At 37.9% G+C, this 21,165-nt stretch overlaps 1 protein-coding gene across 2 annotated transcripts in view; it reads right to left on the reverse strand.

The window, feature by feature from the left end:
* Window positions 1-6,952: 6,952 nt before the first annotated feature.
* The window catches only part of LOC123231171 (cytochrome P450 3A24-like), an 81,591-nt gene continuing 67,378 nt past the window's right edge, over window positions 6,953-21,165 (reverse strand). For both annotated transcript variants that reach the window (XM_044657418.1, XM_044657420.1), the window contains exons 9-13: window positions 19,217-19,301; window positions 18,396-18,556; window positions 15,070-15,296; window positions 12,133-12,295; window positions 6,953-7,527 (exon numbers count right to left, since the gene is read on the reverse strand). In XM_044657418.1, the coding sequence (XP_044513353.1) occupies window positions 7,432-7,527; window positions 12,133-12,295; window positions 15,070-15,296; window positions 18,396-18,556; window positions 19,217-19,301 (732 nt within the window). In that variant the 3' untranslated portion in view covers window positions 6,953-7,431. The remainder of the gene's footprint in view (window positions 7,528-12,132; window positions 12,296-15,069; window positions 15,297-18,395; window positions 18,557-19,216; window positions 19,302-21,165) is intronic.

A 21,165-nucleotide genomic window follows, 5' to 3' on the forward strand; every position in this document is an offset into this window, starting at 1 on the left:
TCTTCTGTATCCAACTCAAAGACTATGTAAAAAGAAGCCATACAATATATCCCAAAAGATGCTCTCAAGAAAATAAAGGACATATTTGAAGAAATTAAGCAAGAATCAGTAATGCTAATAAAATCAGAAGATGAAATAAGAGCTTGAAAGCAACAAAGGCATTCTCTGCACACCCTCCCCAAATTTAACATACTTAAATGACAAAAAAAATTAGAGGAAATAATGGGAGTGGGGGGGCGGGATAATCAGTTAAGAAAATACAGAAGAAAGGACCAAATAGACTTTCTATAGTAGAAAATTACTGAAAATCGAGGCTCAAAGTCCACCATCAAATTATCCAAATTATTGGAAAATATGACAATCCAATCAAACCATCTGGATCATCATAACATAGCCATCTTGGGATTACTGTTGTCCCAAGACACTTAGTAAAAATGAGCAATAACCAGTGTCCCAAAAATCTTAGTGTACTTTTAAACTTCAATAGCTTGAAATTTCACTAAAATTTTAAGTTAACCCTGTATTTCAGAAAATGAAACCAATTTCCCCAGAATTTGTGAAAAGAGCCAACAAAACACAGGTATAAATAATAATGATAATAGCTGACATGTCTATACAGTCAAGGTTTGTAGAACAATTTCTATAAATTTTCTCATTTTATTTTTACAATAACCCTAGGAGGTAAGTACTACAGGTATTTTTATTTGAATTCTATAGATGAGGAAACAGATGTTCAGACAAGTTGCTACTTGCACATAGCTATATGCAAAACCAATTTTTATCCGATTCAAGGTCCAGCATTTTTATTCCCTTGCATTGACTCTGAAAAAAGAGTCCATAGGAAACTCATGAGGAGACATCCAGGATCTAATACCCCTAGACATATAATAGTTGAAATCTACAATGATAAAGAAAAATATTATAAACTGCCAAGAGAAGGTAAGACCAAGGCCACTCACCAAATATAGTAGGATTTATGCAACCAGTATCTTCTAAGATCCTTTGCATAATTTGAAAATCACTCATAATAGCAAACCAGATTATTTAAGAGGTATTTTTATACCAACTTTGCTGGGCATTTTACAACTTTTCCTAGGCTTATCAGAGCAACCAGCATCAATACTCATATTTTGGTGTCATTATTAATAACTAAATAGCATTAATGAAACAAGACATAGGCATGACTTGTTACATGTGAGGACTCTGGAAAAAGTCTGCTGCAGAAGCTAACATTTGGTGCAAAACAATGTAATGATTCACTTTAATGTCTCTCATAGCAAGTATATGAGTGATAGAGTGAATTGCTATGAGACTTCATGCCACTTAGGAAAATGGCACAGATTTAGTGCATAATTAAAAAAAAACTATTTTATGTACTTTCTTTGCCTTTATTTTTTTCAATTGAAAATAGTGTCTACCTGAATTCATGAGTGCTGAGTTCACTTAAGATGGTTTTCTACTGTAACAACAATTAGGCTAATAGTGAGGACAAGGCAGAATTGTATTCTAGTCCTGGGAGAATCTGAACAAAGATTTGGAGACCAAGAGGTGGCAGGATGAGAATAGGCAATATTAAGTAGGCTGCTTTGGCTAAAACAAATAATGACTGAAAGGAATGATATGTGATAATGCTAGAAAGGCAGGCTGGAGCCAAAGTTTTAAGATGAGAAATAGGTTCTTTATTAGATGGTCAAAGGGAAATCACAGAAAGATTTTAAAGAGGACAATGATGTGGTAAGACTAGTAGAAGAAAGTGTGGAGTGCAATCATTTTATACTCCAGTTTGTAGTATTTTTATCAAGTGAATCAAGATCTGCCATTTAGTCACATATTAAAAGACTATGACCCATCTATGTGTCCTCTCTAATGCTTATGGTATGTTGGAAACCACACTGAATATAGATTTAGAGGATCTGGGTTCATATCTTGTACTATTTATGAGTGTGACCCCAGGCACATCATTTCACCCCTTTCAGTTTCTTTATATCAAATGAGGAGATTGGACAGAGGGACTGCCTTAGATATTACATTATACTCCCTAAAGAAAGGAATATTTTAGTATTAATTTTCTTTATCATTGGTCATCTTATTTGCTCTTGCATATGTGCCTGACCTCTTATGATTAGCAGGTCCTTTAATTACAATTATCCTAAAATATTTTGGATAAGAATTTTATCTATCTCTTTCTGTTCTCTCTCTTCAAAAGAAGCTTTAAAAAAAATTTAAGCCCTTACCTTGCGCCTTGGAGTCAGTAGACTCCAAGGCAGAAGAGTGGTAAGGGCTAGGCAATGGGGGTTAAGTGACTTAACCAGGGTCACACAGCTAGGATGTGCCTAAGGCCAGTTTTGAACCTAGCACCTCTGGTCTCTAGGCCTGGCTCTCAATCCACTGAGCCACCCAGCTGCCCCCCAAGCTTTTTAAATTATTCATTTGAGCAATAAGTCATAGGATCATAGGATTTTGAAAATAAAAAAACTAGAACCCAGGATATTTTTTAAAAAAACCTTTTCCTTCTGTCTTAGAATCAGTACTGTGTATTGGTTCCAAGGCAGAACAGTGGTAAAAATTAGGCAATGAGGGTTAAGTGACTTGTCCAGGATCACAAAGTTAGGAAGTGTCTAAGGCCAAATTTGAATCCAGGATCTCCTGTCTCTAGGCCTGGCTCTCAATCTACTGAAACATTTAACTTTCCTTGCTCAAGAATTTTTAATGATTTGCATAAGGTCATAGAAATGGTAAATACTGAAAATGGGATTCAAACTCAGATCCTCTAATTTCACAAATACCCTACCTTGTAGAAAGGTCAAAAGATAGCAATATAGTATTAGTATAAAGAAGGTTCACTATCTTTCCTCTCCCTTCATTTATCTGGGTCAATTACCAACCATTTGGCCAGGTGAGTAAAATCACTATAGAGTTGCCATGTGGTCTTTCAAGGACCAAGATTCATGGTAGTAACAAGTAAACACAAAGGATTCCCATGTGTTGCATCTTGCCAGTACTGAAATTTTAAAGAAGAGAATGCCTAGGGGCAGCTAGGTGGCACAGTGTTTATAGAGAGCATCAGGCCTGGAATCAGGAGATCCTGGATTCAAATCTAGTCTAAGACATTTCCTCACTGTGTGACCTTAGGCAAATAATTTAAACCTAATTGCCTATTTCTTGACCTTCTGTCTTAGAGTTGTTACTAAGACAGAAAATAGACTTTAAAAAGAAAACAGAATGCCTCTGGATAGTTTTATTGAGTCTTATTTCTCTTAATCCTTTTGGAATCTTGGGTAGAATTTGTTCTAGCTTTACCTGTCTAGCATATGGATATGGATGTGATCTTTATCTTTCTTTCAGATCAGGTATCAAAATACAAATTAAGCAAGAGTCACATTAATCACTATTAGCATTGAATAACATTTATTGAATATACTGACTGTTCAAGGTGCTGACCACTGAGTACTACAGAAGAAGCCTGACAAAGACTGATGGTCTATCTGAAGGACAGAAAAGCATAAAGACCTTAGAAGTTAGCACATTTTATTTATTTATTTTTTCATGGTTATATGATTCATGTTCATTACCTCCAATAAATTCTGCTTCACCCTCTTACCTTTACCCTGTGTAGGTCTAATTGCCTCCCTCAAGTTTGTTTCTTGTAGACAACATATGGTAGGATTCTAATTTTTAATCCATCCTGCTATCCACTTCCTTTTTATGGGTGAGTTCATCTCATTCACATTCACATTTATGATTACCATCTGTGTATTCTCCTCCATTTTGGCTTTCTCCTTTGATTCTGCCTTTTCTCTTATCCCCCTTACCCTCTCCCTCAACTTTTTGCTTTTAGTCAGTCTTCCCCCTTTTCCCTCCCTAATGTTACTCCCCTTCCAATCCCCTCCCTTCTTATTATTCTCCTCTTACTATAGTGCCTTTTAAATGACCCCCAACCTCTCCCTCCCTTGTATCGCTCCCCTCCCAACCAGCCTATTTATTACCCTTCTACTTTTCTATAGTGCATGATACAATTCTCTGCCCCAATGGATCTAACTATTCTTCCCTCTCTGAGCCAATTCCAATGAGCATAATATTTAAGTATTACCTGTTGCCAACCTCTTCCTCCATTCCATTATATTGGTCTCCTCCCCTCCTTCCCTTGTGCGCTTCTTTATTTACCCCATTTTATCTCTTTTCCCATTTCTCTTATTATTATCTTCTTTTTTACCCCAAGTTTTTTATATTTTTTTGACTTATCATCCTTTACAGTTTATCACTGCACCCTCTAAGTATACTTCTTCTAGCTATTCCAATGATAATAATTTTTAAGAGTTACCAATATCATCTTTTCATATAGGAATAAAAATCTATTGAACTTGAGTCCCTTAGATTTTTCCTTCTTTCTTAATTGTCTTTTGGTGCTTCTCTTGAGTTCTATATTTGGGCATCACATTTTCTGCTTAAGTCTGGTCTTTTCTTCAGGAATTCTTAGAAATCTATTTTATAAAATGACCATACTTTCCCCTGCAAGAATATAGTCAGTTTTGCTGGGTGGTTGATCCTTGGTCATAGACTCAGTTCTCTTGCTTTCTGGAATATCATATTCCATGCCTTCCAGTCCTTCAGTGTGGATGCAGCCAGGTCCTGTGTCATCCTGATTGTGACTCCATGATATTTGAATTGTTTTTGTTTTTTACCAGCTTATAGTATCTTTTCCTTGGTCTGGAAGTTCTTGAACTTGGCTATAACATTCCTGGGTATTGTCAATTGGGGATTTAATGTAGGAGGTGGTCTTTGGAATCTCTAACTTTACCCCTTTGTTCAAGAATATCAGGGCAGTTTTTTGGGTAATTTCCTGTAGAATGATGTCCAGGCTTTTTTTTTTTTTGGTTATGATTTTCAGGGAATCCAATAATTCTTAAATTGACTCTGCTGGATCTATAGGTCTGTTTTATCAATGAGGTGTTTCATATTTTTCTCAATTTTTTCATTCTTTTGATTTTGTTTTATTGATTCTTGCTGCCTTGTGAAGTCATTTACTTCTAATTGTTCAATTCTAATTTTTAAAGACTGAATTTCATCCCTGGCTTTTTGATCCTCCTTTTCCTTTTGACCTATTTTTCTTTGTAGATCATTGTTTTTATCTTTTACTTTCTTTGCCTCATTTTTGAGCTGGTCAATTCTGGCTTTTAAGACACTATTTTCTTGTTTTAGTTGTTTTGCTTCTATTTACTGATGACCTGTTTCGCTTTTAAGTCCTTTTCCCAATTTTCTTCAACTTCTTTTAATTGTTTTTTGATTGTGTTTTGAGTTCTTCCAAAGCCTGAGCCCAATTCACTGGAGTTTCTGAGTTTTATATTGGTGTTCCTTAATCCTCCTCTGTTCCATTTGTTCTTTATTCATTACCTGAATAGAAGCTGCCAATTGTAATTTCTTTTTTCTTTTTCTATTGTTTACTGATATTTTTTTCCTTCTTTCCAAGTCCTTATTAGCTGTATTCTTGTTTATTTGCTGGATCTGTGAGTTTGGGCTTTTCTACCCTGAAGGACTTCTTCTCTGTGGTGCTAATTAACTGGATTAGGCTGATGGAGCTGACCTGTTGTGTTAATGTACTCTGAGGCCAAATCTTCCCCAGGTGCCAGCAGAGGTTAAAGGTGAAAATGAAGGTGTGAAGGCTGAAGGTATTTACCTTCATTCCTCCTCTCTATTACTTTCTGACAGCTGCCTCTCTGACAGCTACCTGGTCAGAGCCCTAAGCTTCCCATGATAGTACCAAGGTACCCAGTCAAGGTTGCAGCCTTTGCCCTGAGATCTCATAGTCAGCAGGATCTCAGCACAGTAGGTGGGGGAGGGGTATTGGATCTTTCCCTTATATCTGAGAACTCAACTTTATCTGTGTACCTTTCCAGTTGAATTGAACAGGAGAGACTTATGGCTCTGTCTTGTTGTTGGGTTTGGTTTTCTGCCTATTTTGTCTACTTGCTTTTCTGGTTGTTTGTTAGCTGAGCTTTTCTGCCCTCTAGGGGCTTCTTCTCTGCACTACTAATAAACTAGATTAAGTCAATTGAGGTGATTTGCAGAGCTGAATGTGCCCTGAGACCAAAACTTCCAGAGGCAGAGGTCTAAGATGGAAATGTGGTGGCTGAAGGGTTCTAATCAGCCTGCCCTCTTTTCTGCTTCTCTCCTTCAGCTGCCTCCTTGCCAGCTGTGGCCAGAGTCCTGAACTTCCCATAGTAATGGTAGCAAGGTACTCTGTTCTGGTTGGAACCCTCACCATGAAATCCCACTACCTGGGTCTAAGCACAGTAGGTGGGGAAGGGGCACTGGGGCCTTCCTTCTTTTCCTTAACCCCAAGAATTCAACCTTCTCTGTGGACCTTTTAAGTTGAATTGAGCAAGAGGGTCCACAGCTCTGTCTTCTTGTTGGATTTGGTTTTCTGTCCCCCTTGAAGCTCTTTGTTTTTTATTGGTGTGAAAAGGTTTTCACAGAAGAATTGACTTTTGATGTTTCTAAACCACCATCTTGACTCCACCCCCACTCCCACCCTGATATTAGCATATTTTAGACTTGACCCTTGGGATGAGGTAGAGGGAGGCAGTTAGCTAGAAATTAGCTAGAAATCTCCACCTTTCTAGACCCATGTAAAATATTATTTTACATGGGTCTAGAAAGGCTAGTGATAGTGGTAAGACAATAGAATTAAGCTGTTTCCCCCCCAAAATCCTTACCTTCTGTTTTAGAAACAATGCTAATAATTGTTTCCAAGGCAGAATAGTAGGTAAGGGCTTGACAGTTTGGATTAAGGGACTTGCCCAGGGTTACACATCTAGGAAGTGTTTGAGACCCACTTAAACCCAGCATCTCTCATCTCCAGGCCTGAGTCTCTATATCCACTGAGCCACCTAACTGCCTCTAGAATCAAGTTAAAAGCATAAACACTGGCAAAGAGAAGACAAAATGATCTCTATTTTAAAGACAATGTGATGGTTTATTTAGAAAACCCTAGATAATCTGTAGCTGGTCAGTAGGAAGAATTGATGTCTTAATTTTTATGATTGTTTTTTGAGTTTATATGTTTGGGAGGGTGGGGACATGGAGAATGAAGAGATAGAATTTAAGATAAGATAATAGGAACTCATCACTCCAACTTGATCATGAGATCCTAACACTACAGTGAAAAAAATAACCAATTATCTACATTGTCTCATTTGAACTTCACAAAAGCCTGGTGAGGTATGTACTACAAGTTTTTTCATTTTACAATGAAAAAACTGAGTCTTGGAGAAGTTGTGGGTTACATAGGAGCACATAAACTAGTAAATGTGAGAGGCAAGATTTGAACATAGCAGTCCACGCATTGTGTCACATGCCTCTTAAATGGAAGAGGGAGTTGTGAGAGGGAGAAGGAAAGTGAAAAGTCTTCTTATGACACCAAGTCCTTAGTTTCTATTCCTCAACATTAGGTCTTGGTCTAGGAACAAGCTTCAGAATGATCGGCTTCTTGGGCTGCATAAAACCCTTTGTGTCTATTACCAAGGGAATCTGTGGAAGAAAACAAATGCAATACATCAAATTACCTCATTTATTTGACAAATATTTGAGTGCTTACCAACTATGTGCAAGGCCCTTTACTAGGAGCTAAAGATGCAAAGACCAAAACTTAACTGTCCTTGTCCTCAAGGAGTTTACATTCTGTTGAAGGGGAAATATGCACAAATATGTGTATGGACACATAAGAAAATATAAAGTAATTTTAATGATGAGGAGGACACAAATAACTTGAGGAGGGGCATAAGGAATCCCTTTAAGTAAGAATAGCATTTGAGATAAACCTGAAAAGAATCTAGGGATTCAATGAGTTAGGGCTGAAGAGGCTCTGCATTCTAGGAATGGAAAATAGCATGCATGCGGTAGTTCTAGGTAGAGATGTATGGAGCCAGCTCTCACTGACTCTGGTGATTATTATTTTTTCCTCCCAAATACTTACCTTTTGTTTTAGAATCACTACTAAGGAGGTAAAGTACTGGCACATGTGCTGACCAGCATGGGTCTGGAATTGCTCCCTTCCCCCTCTTCCCAGTGCCCAAGGACATTTTTTGCATGCCCTGCCCCTCTGTCTAGTCACCCAAAATGAATACTTCCTCCCTCCTCTCTCTGGGGTAATATGGGGGGGTGGAGGGGAATGCTCACAGGCAGCTTGAAGTTGTGGTTTGAGCATGAAAATTCAAAAATGTTCACCAATGCTGGGCTAGGCAATCAAGGTTGCCCATGATGGCATAGCTAGGAAGTGTCTGAGGCCAAATTTAGACCTAGGACCTCCTATCTCTAGATCTTGCTTTCTATCCACTGAGCCATCCAGGTGCCCTTACTGTGATGATTGTTACATTTTCGGTATGAGTACTGTTATAATGATCCTGGTGTTATGAGGAGCTGAAGCTGAATATGTGGGTGATACCTGAGTGAAACACTTAAGTTTTGATAGTGAAACACAAAGGACCCCACAGCAATAGTTGTTGTGAATCTGCTGAACCCAACTTCAGATATAACAGTGTCCCAGAATAGTCATCCAGATGAAGAATCTGTGATTAGAATTGTATAGCTACTTCTAACTGACTATTCTGGCCTAGATAGGATAATGCTAAATTGACTGTGAATTATATTTTACTATAACTGATACTATCCTCCTTTCCCTCAAATGTCCCAAGGATATAATCACTAAGTCCTAAAATAGAGATGACGCCAAATCTAGGTAAGTTTGAAGATTTAATGTTAACAGGCTTAGGCGGGGAAGCAGGGTAATGATTGGGAAGGAGGGGAACAGGAATTCCTTAAGAAACTAAGCTAATGATGATAATGATGGTATTTAAATTGATGATAGGCTTGCTAGTTGTCAGTTGCAACTAATAATAACATTATATAATAATAATAATAATAAATCAGATCATTCAATTTAAGGGTAACACAGGATTTGGGGACTGTGAAATTGGTTGGTGCAGGTTACTGGTAACTCAAGTTGACCTATGGCCTACCCTCCCCATAACCACCCACTTCCCCAAAACCCAATCTCAGATTGAAGTGGATCTCCCAGTTCAAATCCTTCCTTATATACCTGAGCCTCAACTGTCCTGGCACATGCCACCTCCTGCCAAGCTCAGTTCATTCTATGTTCTAATCAGGTAACTGTCCATCATCTTGCTTTCCATATTGCTATGCAAATTATCATTTCAGTACATATACCTCAGAAATCATCAATCTCTACCAATCAGGATTTGATTTATTGTTTTGCTGATTGTTTAAACTTAGGAAAGTGATAATAATTCAGATTAAACTTAAAAGTGTATGTGCATGCATTCTGCTTCCCATCCATCACCCAGTTATTAAATGTTTATCAGTACATCCCTCTATTGCTCTACAAACATAGCTTGAGTCAGCACTGTATAGAAGAAGACTCAGAGAATTAAGTCATCACCATATTGGAAGCCTGGTGACTAGAGGCTAATCATAAAATAATAATAATAATTATTATTATTATGGTGATTATATATTAATTGTAAATTCTATAATACATATATAATAATGATACTAAATAATTACATAACATTTTGAGCTTTGCAAAGTACTTTATTCCCACCACTTCATTTCAATCTCATGACACCTTTTCCTAAGGTTTCTTCCAGCTCTAAACCAGTGGTATCAAATTCAAATAGAAACCAGGAACCACTTAAACATATGTAAAGATCCCTGCTGGCTGCATATTGACTTAGTTTCAAGCCATAATGTTATCTATGCTTTATTGCATTTTTATTTATTTTGCTAAATGTTTCCCAAGTGCATTTTAATCTGGGGCTGATATGTATTTTGCTTACTTTGTTAAATATTTCCCAAGAACATTTTAATCTGAAGTTTATATATATTTTGTTAAATATTTCCCAATTACATTCTAATCTGGGATTGAGCAGAAATGTTGAGGGTTGCCTGTTTTGACTCCTATGCTTTAGACCAGTGATGGGCAAACTTTTTAAAGAAGGGCCAAAGGAAAGGAAATGCTCATCTGTCAGTCTGTTTCTAAGACGACTCTTTCGAAGTTTCATTGTATTGTATCCTACTCACTGTATTTGTCAGATTAGAAATAATGCCACACTGCCAGGTAGAACATTTCAGGGGGCCGCATCTGGCCCGCAGGCCATAGTTTGCCCATCATTGCTATAGACCCTTCTAGGACTTGAACACTGCTCTTCTCAACGGATAGAGCTCAATTTGAGGGTTCTACAATAAGAGCAGATTTTTGAGGAGCAATCAATAACTCTGGTGTCAAAGGACTACTCCAGTTTTAAATTTCTATTCAATTCAATCTGTTGAATATGTATTTATTTATTTAGTCAAATGCCTGCCATTTATATGGCACATTACTAAGCATTTATGGGTAACTCAAAGATGATGATTGCTCCTTCTCCACCAAGAACTTATCATCTGGTATGCAGGAAAAGGCAGGTAGGTAGCATGGTAGATAGAGCACCAGACCTAGAGTCAGGAAGGTTCATTTTCCTGAGTTCAAATTTGGTCCCAGACACTAGCTATGACCTTGGACAAATCACTTGACCCTGGGTGCCTCAGTTTCCTCATCTGTCAAATGGGTTAGAGAAGGAAATGGCAAACCACTCCAATATCTTTGCCAAGAAAAACTCAAATAGAAGTCATGAAGAGTCAGTCATGACTGAAATGACTGAGATAAGATAAGGATAAGCACAAAAACATTACTCTAAGATAGTATGAGATAAATGTTATCAGAACAAATATCAGAACAAAATTAGTGTGCATATGTGCTTCATAAAGGAGTTAACTGGTTAAGAAGCTTTGAAATAAAAATGCCATTTCAACAGATAGGGCAGAGAAGGGAATTACAGGTAAAAAAGGAAGGCATGAGCAAAGCCTCAGAAAAAAAACAGGAGGGGCTCAGGAATATTAATTAGTCACATTTGGCTTGAACATAGAATGATGAGAAATAAGTCTAAAAAGATAGAATGATGCCAGAGAATCATTTCATTAATTAATCTATTTTTAAATCCTTATCTTCCATCTTGAAATCAATACTGTATGTTGGTTTCAAGACAGAAGAGTAGTAAGGGCTTGGCAATGGGGGTTAAGTGACTTGCCCAGGGTCACACAGCTAGAACATGTGTGAGGCCAGATTTGAACCCAGGACCTCCCATCTCTGGGCCTGACTTTCAATCCACTGAGTCATCCAGCTGCCCCTAGACTCATTTTAATAGATAGTAGGGAGCCATCAAAGTTTTTCAAGAAGGGGATTTGCCAATGAACATTTAACAATAACCTTAATAGCTTCGAATATAAAATAAAAGGGGAATTGGATGCAAGGGTCCTTTCCAAACAATAATAAGTCAGTTGAATAATGAATAATTATAATATTATTGTTTAGTCATGTCTAATTCTTCATAGCTGCATTTGGGGTTTTTCTTGGCAAACTTAATGGAGTGGTTTGCCATTTCCTTTGATAAATAGATCATTTGATAGATGAAGAACTGAGGCAAACAGGGTGAAGTGACTTGCTCAGGATCACACAGTTAGTAAGTATCTGAAGCCAAATTTGAACTTAGGTCCTCCTGACTCCAGGCCAGGTATTCTGTCCTCTACACCACCTAGCTGGATCCAGAATAGCCATAAGACCTAGGGAACAGAGACATTTCAAGGGCCAAGTCAAAAAGGTTCAGGTACTGTACTCACTTCCACCTAACTGACCCAATTATAATGACCAAGAGAAAAGTACCTCCTTTCTTCCATTGGAAAGGTAGGGATACACAGGTATGGAATGTTGTATACATGATCAGATGTGAGAGACGTCATTGGTTTTGCTGTACTGTTTCTTCCCTTTACCTTTATTTTTTGCTACATAGGGATGTTCATTGGATAGTGGGGTGTATTTGGAGATACGTGTGATATGAACAAAAGGCATCAATAAATGGGGGAAAATTGAATACATACTAAAACTAAATAGGAAAAATAAATGGGCCCAGAGGAGCATGCCTCACTTGCTATACTGGCTCAGCCTATTAAACACTAAGTCCAGACATCCTGAGTTAAAACCCCTTAAAGTCTCATTTGCAAAAAAGAGATCATGGTTTCTCTCACCGGGGTCTCCTTGCAGGGCTCCACTGTGAAATTCTGTAAGAGGGTGACCAGAGCAGTCTTCAAGGTCAGCAGAGCAAACCTCATTCCAACGCAGTTCCGAGGACCAGCTCCAAAGGGAAGGAATACATATGGGTCCATGGATTTTCTTCCTTCTCGATCAAACCTGGTACCAAACAATAAGTTGAATAGAAAAGGCCAAGAGAAAGTAAAAAATGTTCTTGGTCTTGGTCTTGGGATTAGGTCAGAAGTCCAAGGACTTTTTCCTTATTGTCCCCTCTTCCTCTTTTCTATTTGCCTCCACATTAAGAGGATTAATCAGTCATACCTAGACCTATGCTCTGAGAGATTGAAATTTACTGAGATCACAATATTGAAATGACATTCGTCCAAGGCAGACTATGGGAGAGATAGTCTGAAATGGTGATTCATTTATAGTAAGACTGGTCCCTGAACTTGGGAGACATCAGGGCCTAACAGTGGAGTAAAAGAGTTCTGAATGGACCACCCATATGAGAAATACCCAGAGTTCAGTGTGGATAAGTTGTGTTTTAGTATTTTCATTCCAAGAAAAATGAATAAAAGGGGAGAAGGCTATTGGTCTATCAGTCTAATTTTAGACTGCCGAAGTTTAATACTCCATAGTTTTAATGTAGATATTACATATTCAATGGTTATGGACACATAGATCATAGGATGTCAGTTTGGGAAGGGAGTTAGGATTCTTTTGGCCCAACAACCTCATTTTATAGAGGAGAAAACTGAAATTCCCAAAAGGTAAGGCTCTTGTCTTGTCCAAAGTCATATACCTAGTAAGTGGCAAAACCTGTATTCAAACCTAGGTTGTTTGACTCCAAACCCAGAATTCTTTCCATTTTACTATGGACTGCAATCAGAAGAGGTTCTTGTGGTCACATAAGCACGAAGTTCCCTGGATTGTTATTGGTGAGGAGTGCAAGAAATACCCAGCTCTCCCTCTAGGACTGGCAGTCTCTATAATTGCAGACAAGAATGTCTATGGTGTAACTTTTTTAAAAAATAGGTAAAATTAGGTTAAAATGAACATCGGAGCCATCTTGAAGGAGAGAAGGCACTGATACTACATGTAGCCTGGGGAATAAGGAAAAGGAAATCAATGTGTGTAAATGGAGATGGAGTCTAATCTTATTATTATTATCATTATTATTATTATTATTATTAGCAGCAGCAGCAGCAGCAGCAGCAGCAGCAGTGACAGCATGGTATACTGAATAGAGAACCAGTTTTAGAACCAGGTGTAAGCTTCACATCACACACATACTGGCTATAAGAATCTGGCAAATCTTTTAATCAAACTGTAGGCACTTCAAGACTTTAAATTTCATGCAAATCAAAACAACTCTGAGGTATCACCTCACACCTAGCAGATTGGCTAAAATGATAGCAGGGGAGAGTAATGAATGTTGGAGGGGATGTGGCCAAATTGGGACATTAATGCATTGCTGGTGGAGTTGTGAACTGATCCAACCATTCTGGATGGCAATTTGGAACTATGCTCAAAGAGCTATAAAAGATTGCCTGCCCTTTGATCCAGCCATACCATTGTTGGGATTGTACCCCAAAGAGATAATAGATAAACAGACATGTACAAAAATATTTATAGCTGCGCTTTTTGTGGTGACAAAAATTGGAAAAGGAGGGTATGTCCTTCAATTGGGGAATGGCTAAATAAATTGTGGTATATGCTGGTGACAGAATACTATTGTGCTAAAAGGAATAATAAACTGGAGGAATTCCATGTGAATTGGAAAGACCTCCAGGAATTCATGCAGAGTGAAAGGAGCAGAGCCAAAAGAACATTGTACACAGAAACTGATATACTGTGGTAAAATAGAATGTAATGGACTTCTGTACTAGCAGCAATGCAATGACCCAGGGCAATTCTGAGGGATTTATGGAAAAGAATGCTACCCACATTCAGAGGAAGAACTACAGGAGTGGAAACACAGAAGAAAAACAACTGCTTGAACACTTGGGTTGATGAGGACATGATTGGGGATGTAGACTCAAAAGGACCACACCAATGCAACTATAAACAATTTGGCAATAGGTGTTGATTGATGACACATGTTAAAACCAGTGGAAATGCACGTCGGCTATGGGGGTGGGAGAAGGTTGGGTGGGGCGGGGTTAAGAGGAAAGTAAGAACACAAATCATGTAACCATGGATAACTTTTCTAAAAAATAAAAATTATTAAATAAAAAAAGACTAAATTTCAGAGAAGATACCTATCTGCATTATTAACGGATGTTCCTTATACCAGGAAAATCACAGGTCCAGTTCCCATCCTTAGTGTCACCATCATCATTATTATTAACATTTTTTAATGTATTTTTTACATAATTTTATGTAAAGAAGACACTGACCTTTGCCCCACCTTGAGGGTGTGTCCCTTACTGAAGTAACATTTAAATACGACTATTACAACTCATACCTGGGGCTTCTAAATCTTGCTCTGATCCAGGCTGCCAGGGTCTCTAATGCCATCACTGGTTCCTGCCTCATTTGTCAGGTTTTGACCTCACAGTGATGCCAGAACAAGACTTGCTCATAACCGCAGCTGGGAAATTAAATTTTATTTTCAACACATCTTTACCCTTCTTGTTGCTGATTTGCCTGGCCCGGAGCCAGTCTCCCCGTGGCTCTGGTTTTAATATCTGGCTATAAACCCCTCAGTGTTACAGCTGCTCGAAGCTGGTCTCATTGTCGTTTTCTTCAATGCAGTTAATTAAATTCCATGTACAATATATGGCCTCACCTCATAAAGGCTCCCTGGCTGGAGATGCTGGGGCTGACCGTCTGTGATCCATGTCCCATGGAAGCATCCTGATTACCTTTTCCTCAGATTCTCAACAAGTGGCCCTCAAAGTAAATCAACCCATCTCTTCTCCTTCACATACCTTTCAGGACGGAACTCTTCAGGTTCTGGCCAGTACTCTGGGTCATGATGCAGAACATAGACAGGGATCAACACCACTGTCCCCTTGGGAATGGTTATCCCATTGATCTCAGCAGTTTTTTGGCAGATTCTCTCTATGCGCCCTCCAAGGGGGAAGAGCCTAAGTGTCTCATTCACCACCATGTCCAAATATTCCATCTGGAAGATGGTATCATAGGTGAGGACTGCCTAAGGAGAGAAGTCAATATTTGGAGAAATGAAATCTATCAGCAAATGTCTATCAGTTGCATACTACATGGAATATACTACATGTATACAACATGTGACCTTGGAGCTCTGATGGGCACCCAGGAGAATAGAGCAGGTCTTTATTCAGTCTGATTATTTTAATAAACAATGACCTATTTGGTAGTTATGTGGCACAGACAAAAGAATCCTAGACCAGGAGTCAGGAAGATCTGAGTTCAAATCCAACTTTAGACATCAAGTAGCAAAGTATTTAACCTCTATATGCTTTCTCATTTGAAAAATTAGGATAAAATAGTATCAGCCTCCCATGTTGTTGTGAAAATAAAATGACATATTATTTGTAAAGCATTTTGCTAAGCCTTAATGCTGTGTAAATAAAAGCTAGTCATTTGAAAAGTAAGAGTCTGTCATGGACTCAGACCTGGAGTCCATCCTTTGGGTGATACAAAGTATTTCAAAGCATAGTTCTAATACAAAAGGAATTAACAGTCTATGATAATTCCCAAATTAGTAGAATTCATGCTAAGTACTAGTCTGTCGTTGCTAGAATTGATATTTGCTTCCAGTCTCAATGCAGGTGCAATAGTATAACATGAATATCACAGCTGGGCCCAGTAAGACTTTAATTCATTCATTCATAGTTCCTTTATTTATTCATTGGCCATCCCATTCATTCACATCCTTCAATCAAAATAAAAACTTTGAGGATTTCTTTGGATAGAGGGGTGGTGAAATTCTAAAATCATCATTCTATTAGCTTTGAGAAAATGTTTTTGCAAGATGTTGCTAGCTTTGAGCAACTGTACTTTAAAATGTATTATGAACAAGAGGGGGGTTAAGGTCCTATTATTTAATAATTCAGAGGAGCACTGTTGTTTAGCTAAGATATGGGGAGCAGAGGTTTGCTTCCCACAACAGCCTAGCAAAGCTTCTGTAAAGAGTGTTGGAATTCTAAGATAGACTCAGTGCCTTAGTAACAGTTCCAAGACCTCCGTTGGCTTAGAGGTAACTAGGAAGTAGGTCTTGACTTCCTGGGACCTTAACAATATTTATTGGTTTAGCACAAGCTTCAGCTAGATGTAATTGGATTAACTAGGCTAGTTTCCAAGATCTGACTACAATAATCTAATAATGATGTTGTCTTCAATAAGGTAGGTTATCAACTCTTAAATATGACTATCAGAGGCTTAAAGATTAACTGGGTTTATTTGGGTAAATTGATAGAAAGGTAAACTGGGAGATGGGAGAGAGGGAAGTAGGTGAACCCTGTTTAATCTTGCCTAATAATGAATATAATAAGTTATGCTAATATCTAAATATAAAGTTGATGTAGGTGCTAAATTCAAGGGACTTTGAGAGTCTCCCCTGGCTCAGAGGCTGTTGTTGATTCTTGTTGGTTTATGAGATGATCTTATTTAATAATTAAGGCTCAGAGGGCCTATCAATACTAAGATGATAGCAATGTGTAGTTTAGTGTAGTTTAAACCCTGCCTGCCTACCTATACCAATCTCCTTCCTCCCAGGGCCTGGACAACAGATAACCTCCTGCCTCCCAAACCAAGGAAGAAGTGGGGTTGAGGGGTTGGTGCACCCCAATTTACACTCCTTTCCCAACTGCCAGATTGGCACATGTCCAGGGCTGCCTTGCCGGGTTCTGTGTTCTAAAAGGGCAAACTGCTTTTTGCACCTACTGAAAATGGCTGACCATTTCTATACATAACCAATGTCATCAATGCAGATGTGACTAGTTTGGAGTTTGTGACCCTTTGGACAAAGTGTAGGAACACAGCATCTCTGTGCATTGTCAATGCAGTAAGGGGCTGCTGGGCACATAAACTGTGTAAAAGAGTTTATAAGGAAAATGTTTGAAATGGCAAGAGAGAATAAACAATTTGCAAGTAATTTAGAAGCACTCATTTACTTACAATTGCTGTGCTAATTATGAATCATTATCTGGTCATTAAACATTCCCTCCTAGGACCTCTACTGGACAATACTGCTAGCTTATTAGCAGTTACTATGTACATTGCAAAAGAATAAAACTAATACTTCTTGGAAAATAAGTATTCAGGTTGACATTGCACCCCTTGGTCTGAAGCAGTAAGGCTTGACTGCTTTGGGTTAAATAGACATTGGTATTACACATTTACTGTGGTGATTGGGGTTGCATTGGGTCTCATTTGGAGTACAAGAGAACTTTGGGTTGATTTCTCTATTCCTCTAGAAGCAATTTCCAGGAGGTGTTTTGTTTTTTTTTTTCAGGAATGAATTTGCTTTATTTCTAGTATATACTAGATCATCCTTCACCCTCTGTAGATTCATATCTCCTGTAGTCTGGGTAATGTCATTTAGTACCATTAGTAATAGTCTTGAACTGTGCTCTTTCTTGCTTCTTTTACCATGCCTGGTACCTAATGACATTCAATAAACACATATTGATTATTAAATATTTATCGGATTGAGTTAATTGATTTCTTTTGCCTGCTGATATATCTCTCCTATTTCCAGCCTTGGGAAAACCTATATTATATAGTATATTTAGACATTAGAGGCATCATGGCAAAGTGGCTCTGGAACAGATTTTGAAGCTATAAAGACCTGAGTTCAAGTCTCCATCCCTACACATAATGGGTGTGTGACCCTGGGCAATTTACTTAACCTTTCAGTGCTATAGGAAACTCTCTATGACTATGATTTAGAGTGAAGGTACTGACCTACATCGGCAAAGTAGGAGCTCTAGTCACTAATAGAATACCATTGAAATGACAGGTTCAGCCCTTAGTCTTACCTTTCTTGGACTGAATTCAATTTTAAGACTTAATAAGAATTATTGACCTTTGGGAGAATCTGTCAATACTACTGGCCTTGAAGGCAAGGGAGTGAAAGGAAAGATGTTTTCCTCTTCCTCTGTGACTGACCTTGTCTTCCCATTGTCTTTAGTAGGAGAGAGACAGAGACACAGGCAGATAGACAGATTTTTATTCTGAGTAAACAAATAATAAACACTTGATGGTTATCAATTGTTCATTAGATAGAGTTAATTTATGAAACTGAGTAAATATTACTTGCTCCTTTTACCTTGTTGGGTAGAGTACTATCTATTTCCTCAAGGAGTTTCTTCTGGATTTCAGGATGGGTGGCCAAGTTATAGGTGATGAAGTTGAGGGTTGTGCTTGTAGTTTCATAACCAGCAAAAAGAAAAGTAACTGCTTGAGCAACAATCTCCTTTTCAGTCAGAGCTTTGGGGAGAAAATTGAGTTATAAATGTGAGAATAAAGCAACCATTGGTCAAGACTCTGAATAGTACTCTATTTCTCAGTCAAAAGGAACTATTTCACTCAGGGTTTTGGATGTGTGAAACTTTGGTCATTGTCTAATCAAAGAAAAATTTCATGTTAAATTTGTTGTTTCTCCCTAGTCTTTGTGAAATGTCTATCTAACATAGATTAAGAGAACTGGAAGCTGAACCCTATAGGGCGCAGATGGAGGCTTTACAAAGTCATTCAACTGAGTATGACAGTATGACAATGATCTGGTGATGATTTTTGTAATGAGAGGAGAAAAATAAAACAAAAACCATGGAGTCATTGGATTATGAAGCTTGATAGGCCCTCAGAGATCACCTACTTTGACATCCTTATTTTATGAAGAAGGAGATTGAAGGGTCAAAATAGTTAAATGAGATTGCCCAAGGATCACGCAAGCTACTAATAGATCCAAATAAAAGGACCTAGGTCATCAAAATTTAAAGTCCATATTCTTTGGAAAAATGATTTTGACTCCTGATTTTGGACCAATAATATTTCCTTTGAGATCATGAATTGATTATGATGGACTATCATTGGAATTATTGAGCTTATACTTCTGTTCATATTCAGCAGTTCTCATGGTGACATTACCTTTTGGAGAGTTATTCCTCTCTTCAGATACAGAGCCATTCGTGACCTGGGAATCAATCATTAATTGCAAGAAATCCACCCGATCCTGGGAAGATATGTAAGTTTGAAGAAGTGAAAATTAGATTAATGAGACTAAAATCACATGAACTGCATTATTCATACTATGAACTCCATTTTTTTCTATGGCCCAGCCATAAATTTTTCACATTAAAGAGATTGGTAGAAGAGGAGGACACCGTTTCTTAGAGATTTCTAATAATTTAATATACCTATGTATTCAGTAACAGGAAGAAGTTGCACTACCCTACCCACCGCAAATCTAAATATTCCTTTGTCCAGTTTTCTTTCCTTACATGCTCTTATTGCACTAGCCTCACAGAACTGGCTGTAGGCAAAACCATGGTATAGGTAATATTTGTTTTTTAGCTCCCATCACTCTAGTTCCTCGCCATGCCCACCATATGCCCTCACACTCTCTCCTAAACATATTTATTTAATGGATTTAATGAAATTTTTAATTTCACCTTCTGTCTTAGTATTAATTCTTTTCTTTCTTATTTGTTTAAGTAAACCCTTGCCTCCTGCCTCAGAACTGATATTAAGTATTGGTTCCAAGACCAAATATTGGCAAGGACTAGGCAACTGGGGTAAGTGACTTTCCCAGGATCATATAGCTAGGAAATGTCAAGCCAGATTTAAACCCAGGCCCTCATGACTCCAGATCTGCTGATCTATCCACTGTGCTACCTAGTTGCTTCTCCCAAACATCTTTATGAAAATACATTCTTAACCCACTTTCATGCTGGAAAAGATCAAATGGGCTAATTCATTTTGAAGTGTCAACAACTGGTTACTCCTCCAAGGAATGGGTAGCAAAGTTATAAATATATATTTTTTATTAAAAAAAATGAAGTCAAATATAGTGCTTGTGGTTTTGTAGACAGTAAAAAGAAAGTAATCCTCTGGGTAGTAATCTCCATTTCAACCACAGTTTGTTGGGAGAAAACTAATTTTAAAAGTGAGAGGAATGCAGCCACCAACTAGGACCTTGGAGAACTCCCCTGCCCACAGCTGAAGGGAAAGGTGGAGGAAAGGCAAGAGAACAAGTATTTTAAAATGCCTACTATGTACCCTGACACCGTATTTTACAAATATTTTACTCTGGGCCTTGGATGGGTTGCAGTTTCACTTGTATAAGTTGATGTAGAGTGAAGTGAGCAAAACAGAAGAATCTCTACTATATATTAGTACTTCTATTCTAACACCAGCACTGCAAAAATGAAGAACTTTCAACCACTTAAGAACACTGATCAATACAACAGTCAATTATAATTCCTTATGTCCAAAGAGATGTGGTTTTGCCTATGGAAAATATAAGGATTTGTTTTCTGGACTATGCAGATTTGTTATAAGAGTTTTCTCTTTCCCAGTGGGGAGGAAGGAGAGATTAAAAATTAAATGCTTATTAGTTGAAAAAAAATAAAAATTTATTTTAAAATTTGATAGTACAAAAACTATTAGCTTAAGAATGAATCTCAAAAGGAATGACTTTGGATGGCAGTAATAGGATGTGAAAGAGATATTTTTCCTATTTCTTCTCAAAAGTCATTCCCCAGATGGCATAGCTTTCCTAAGAGATTTTTCTCCATCTTCACCTAATCCAAAACCTTGAAATGTGTTTAAAAAACAGCTTTTGAATCAAAAACTCTGAGCATGAAAAATACATGACTGGGATTGGCAACAGGCCTAAAAGGGACACCAAAGGATTTCCAGGGCTAATAGTTTAAAGACCTTTCTGCTTCCCATCCATTTCCTGCTTTATGCTACCAACAAGTAAAACATGAATTTTAGGGATGATTGACAACAGAGTCCAATGAAGAAAATAATCTCTCTCTCTCTCTCTCTCTCTCTCTCTCTCTCTCTCTCTCTCTCTCTCTCCTGTCTCTTAT

The sequence above is a fragment of the Gracilinanus agilis genome, chromosome 1 (genome assembly GCF_016433145.1).
Source record: "Gracilinanus agilis isolate LMUSP501 chromosome 1, AgileGrace, whole genome shotgun sequence".
Taxonomy (NCBI): domain Eukaryota; kingdom Metazoa; phylum Chordata; class Mammalia; order Didelphimorphia; family Didelphidae; genus Gracilinanus; species Gracilinanus agilis.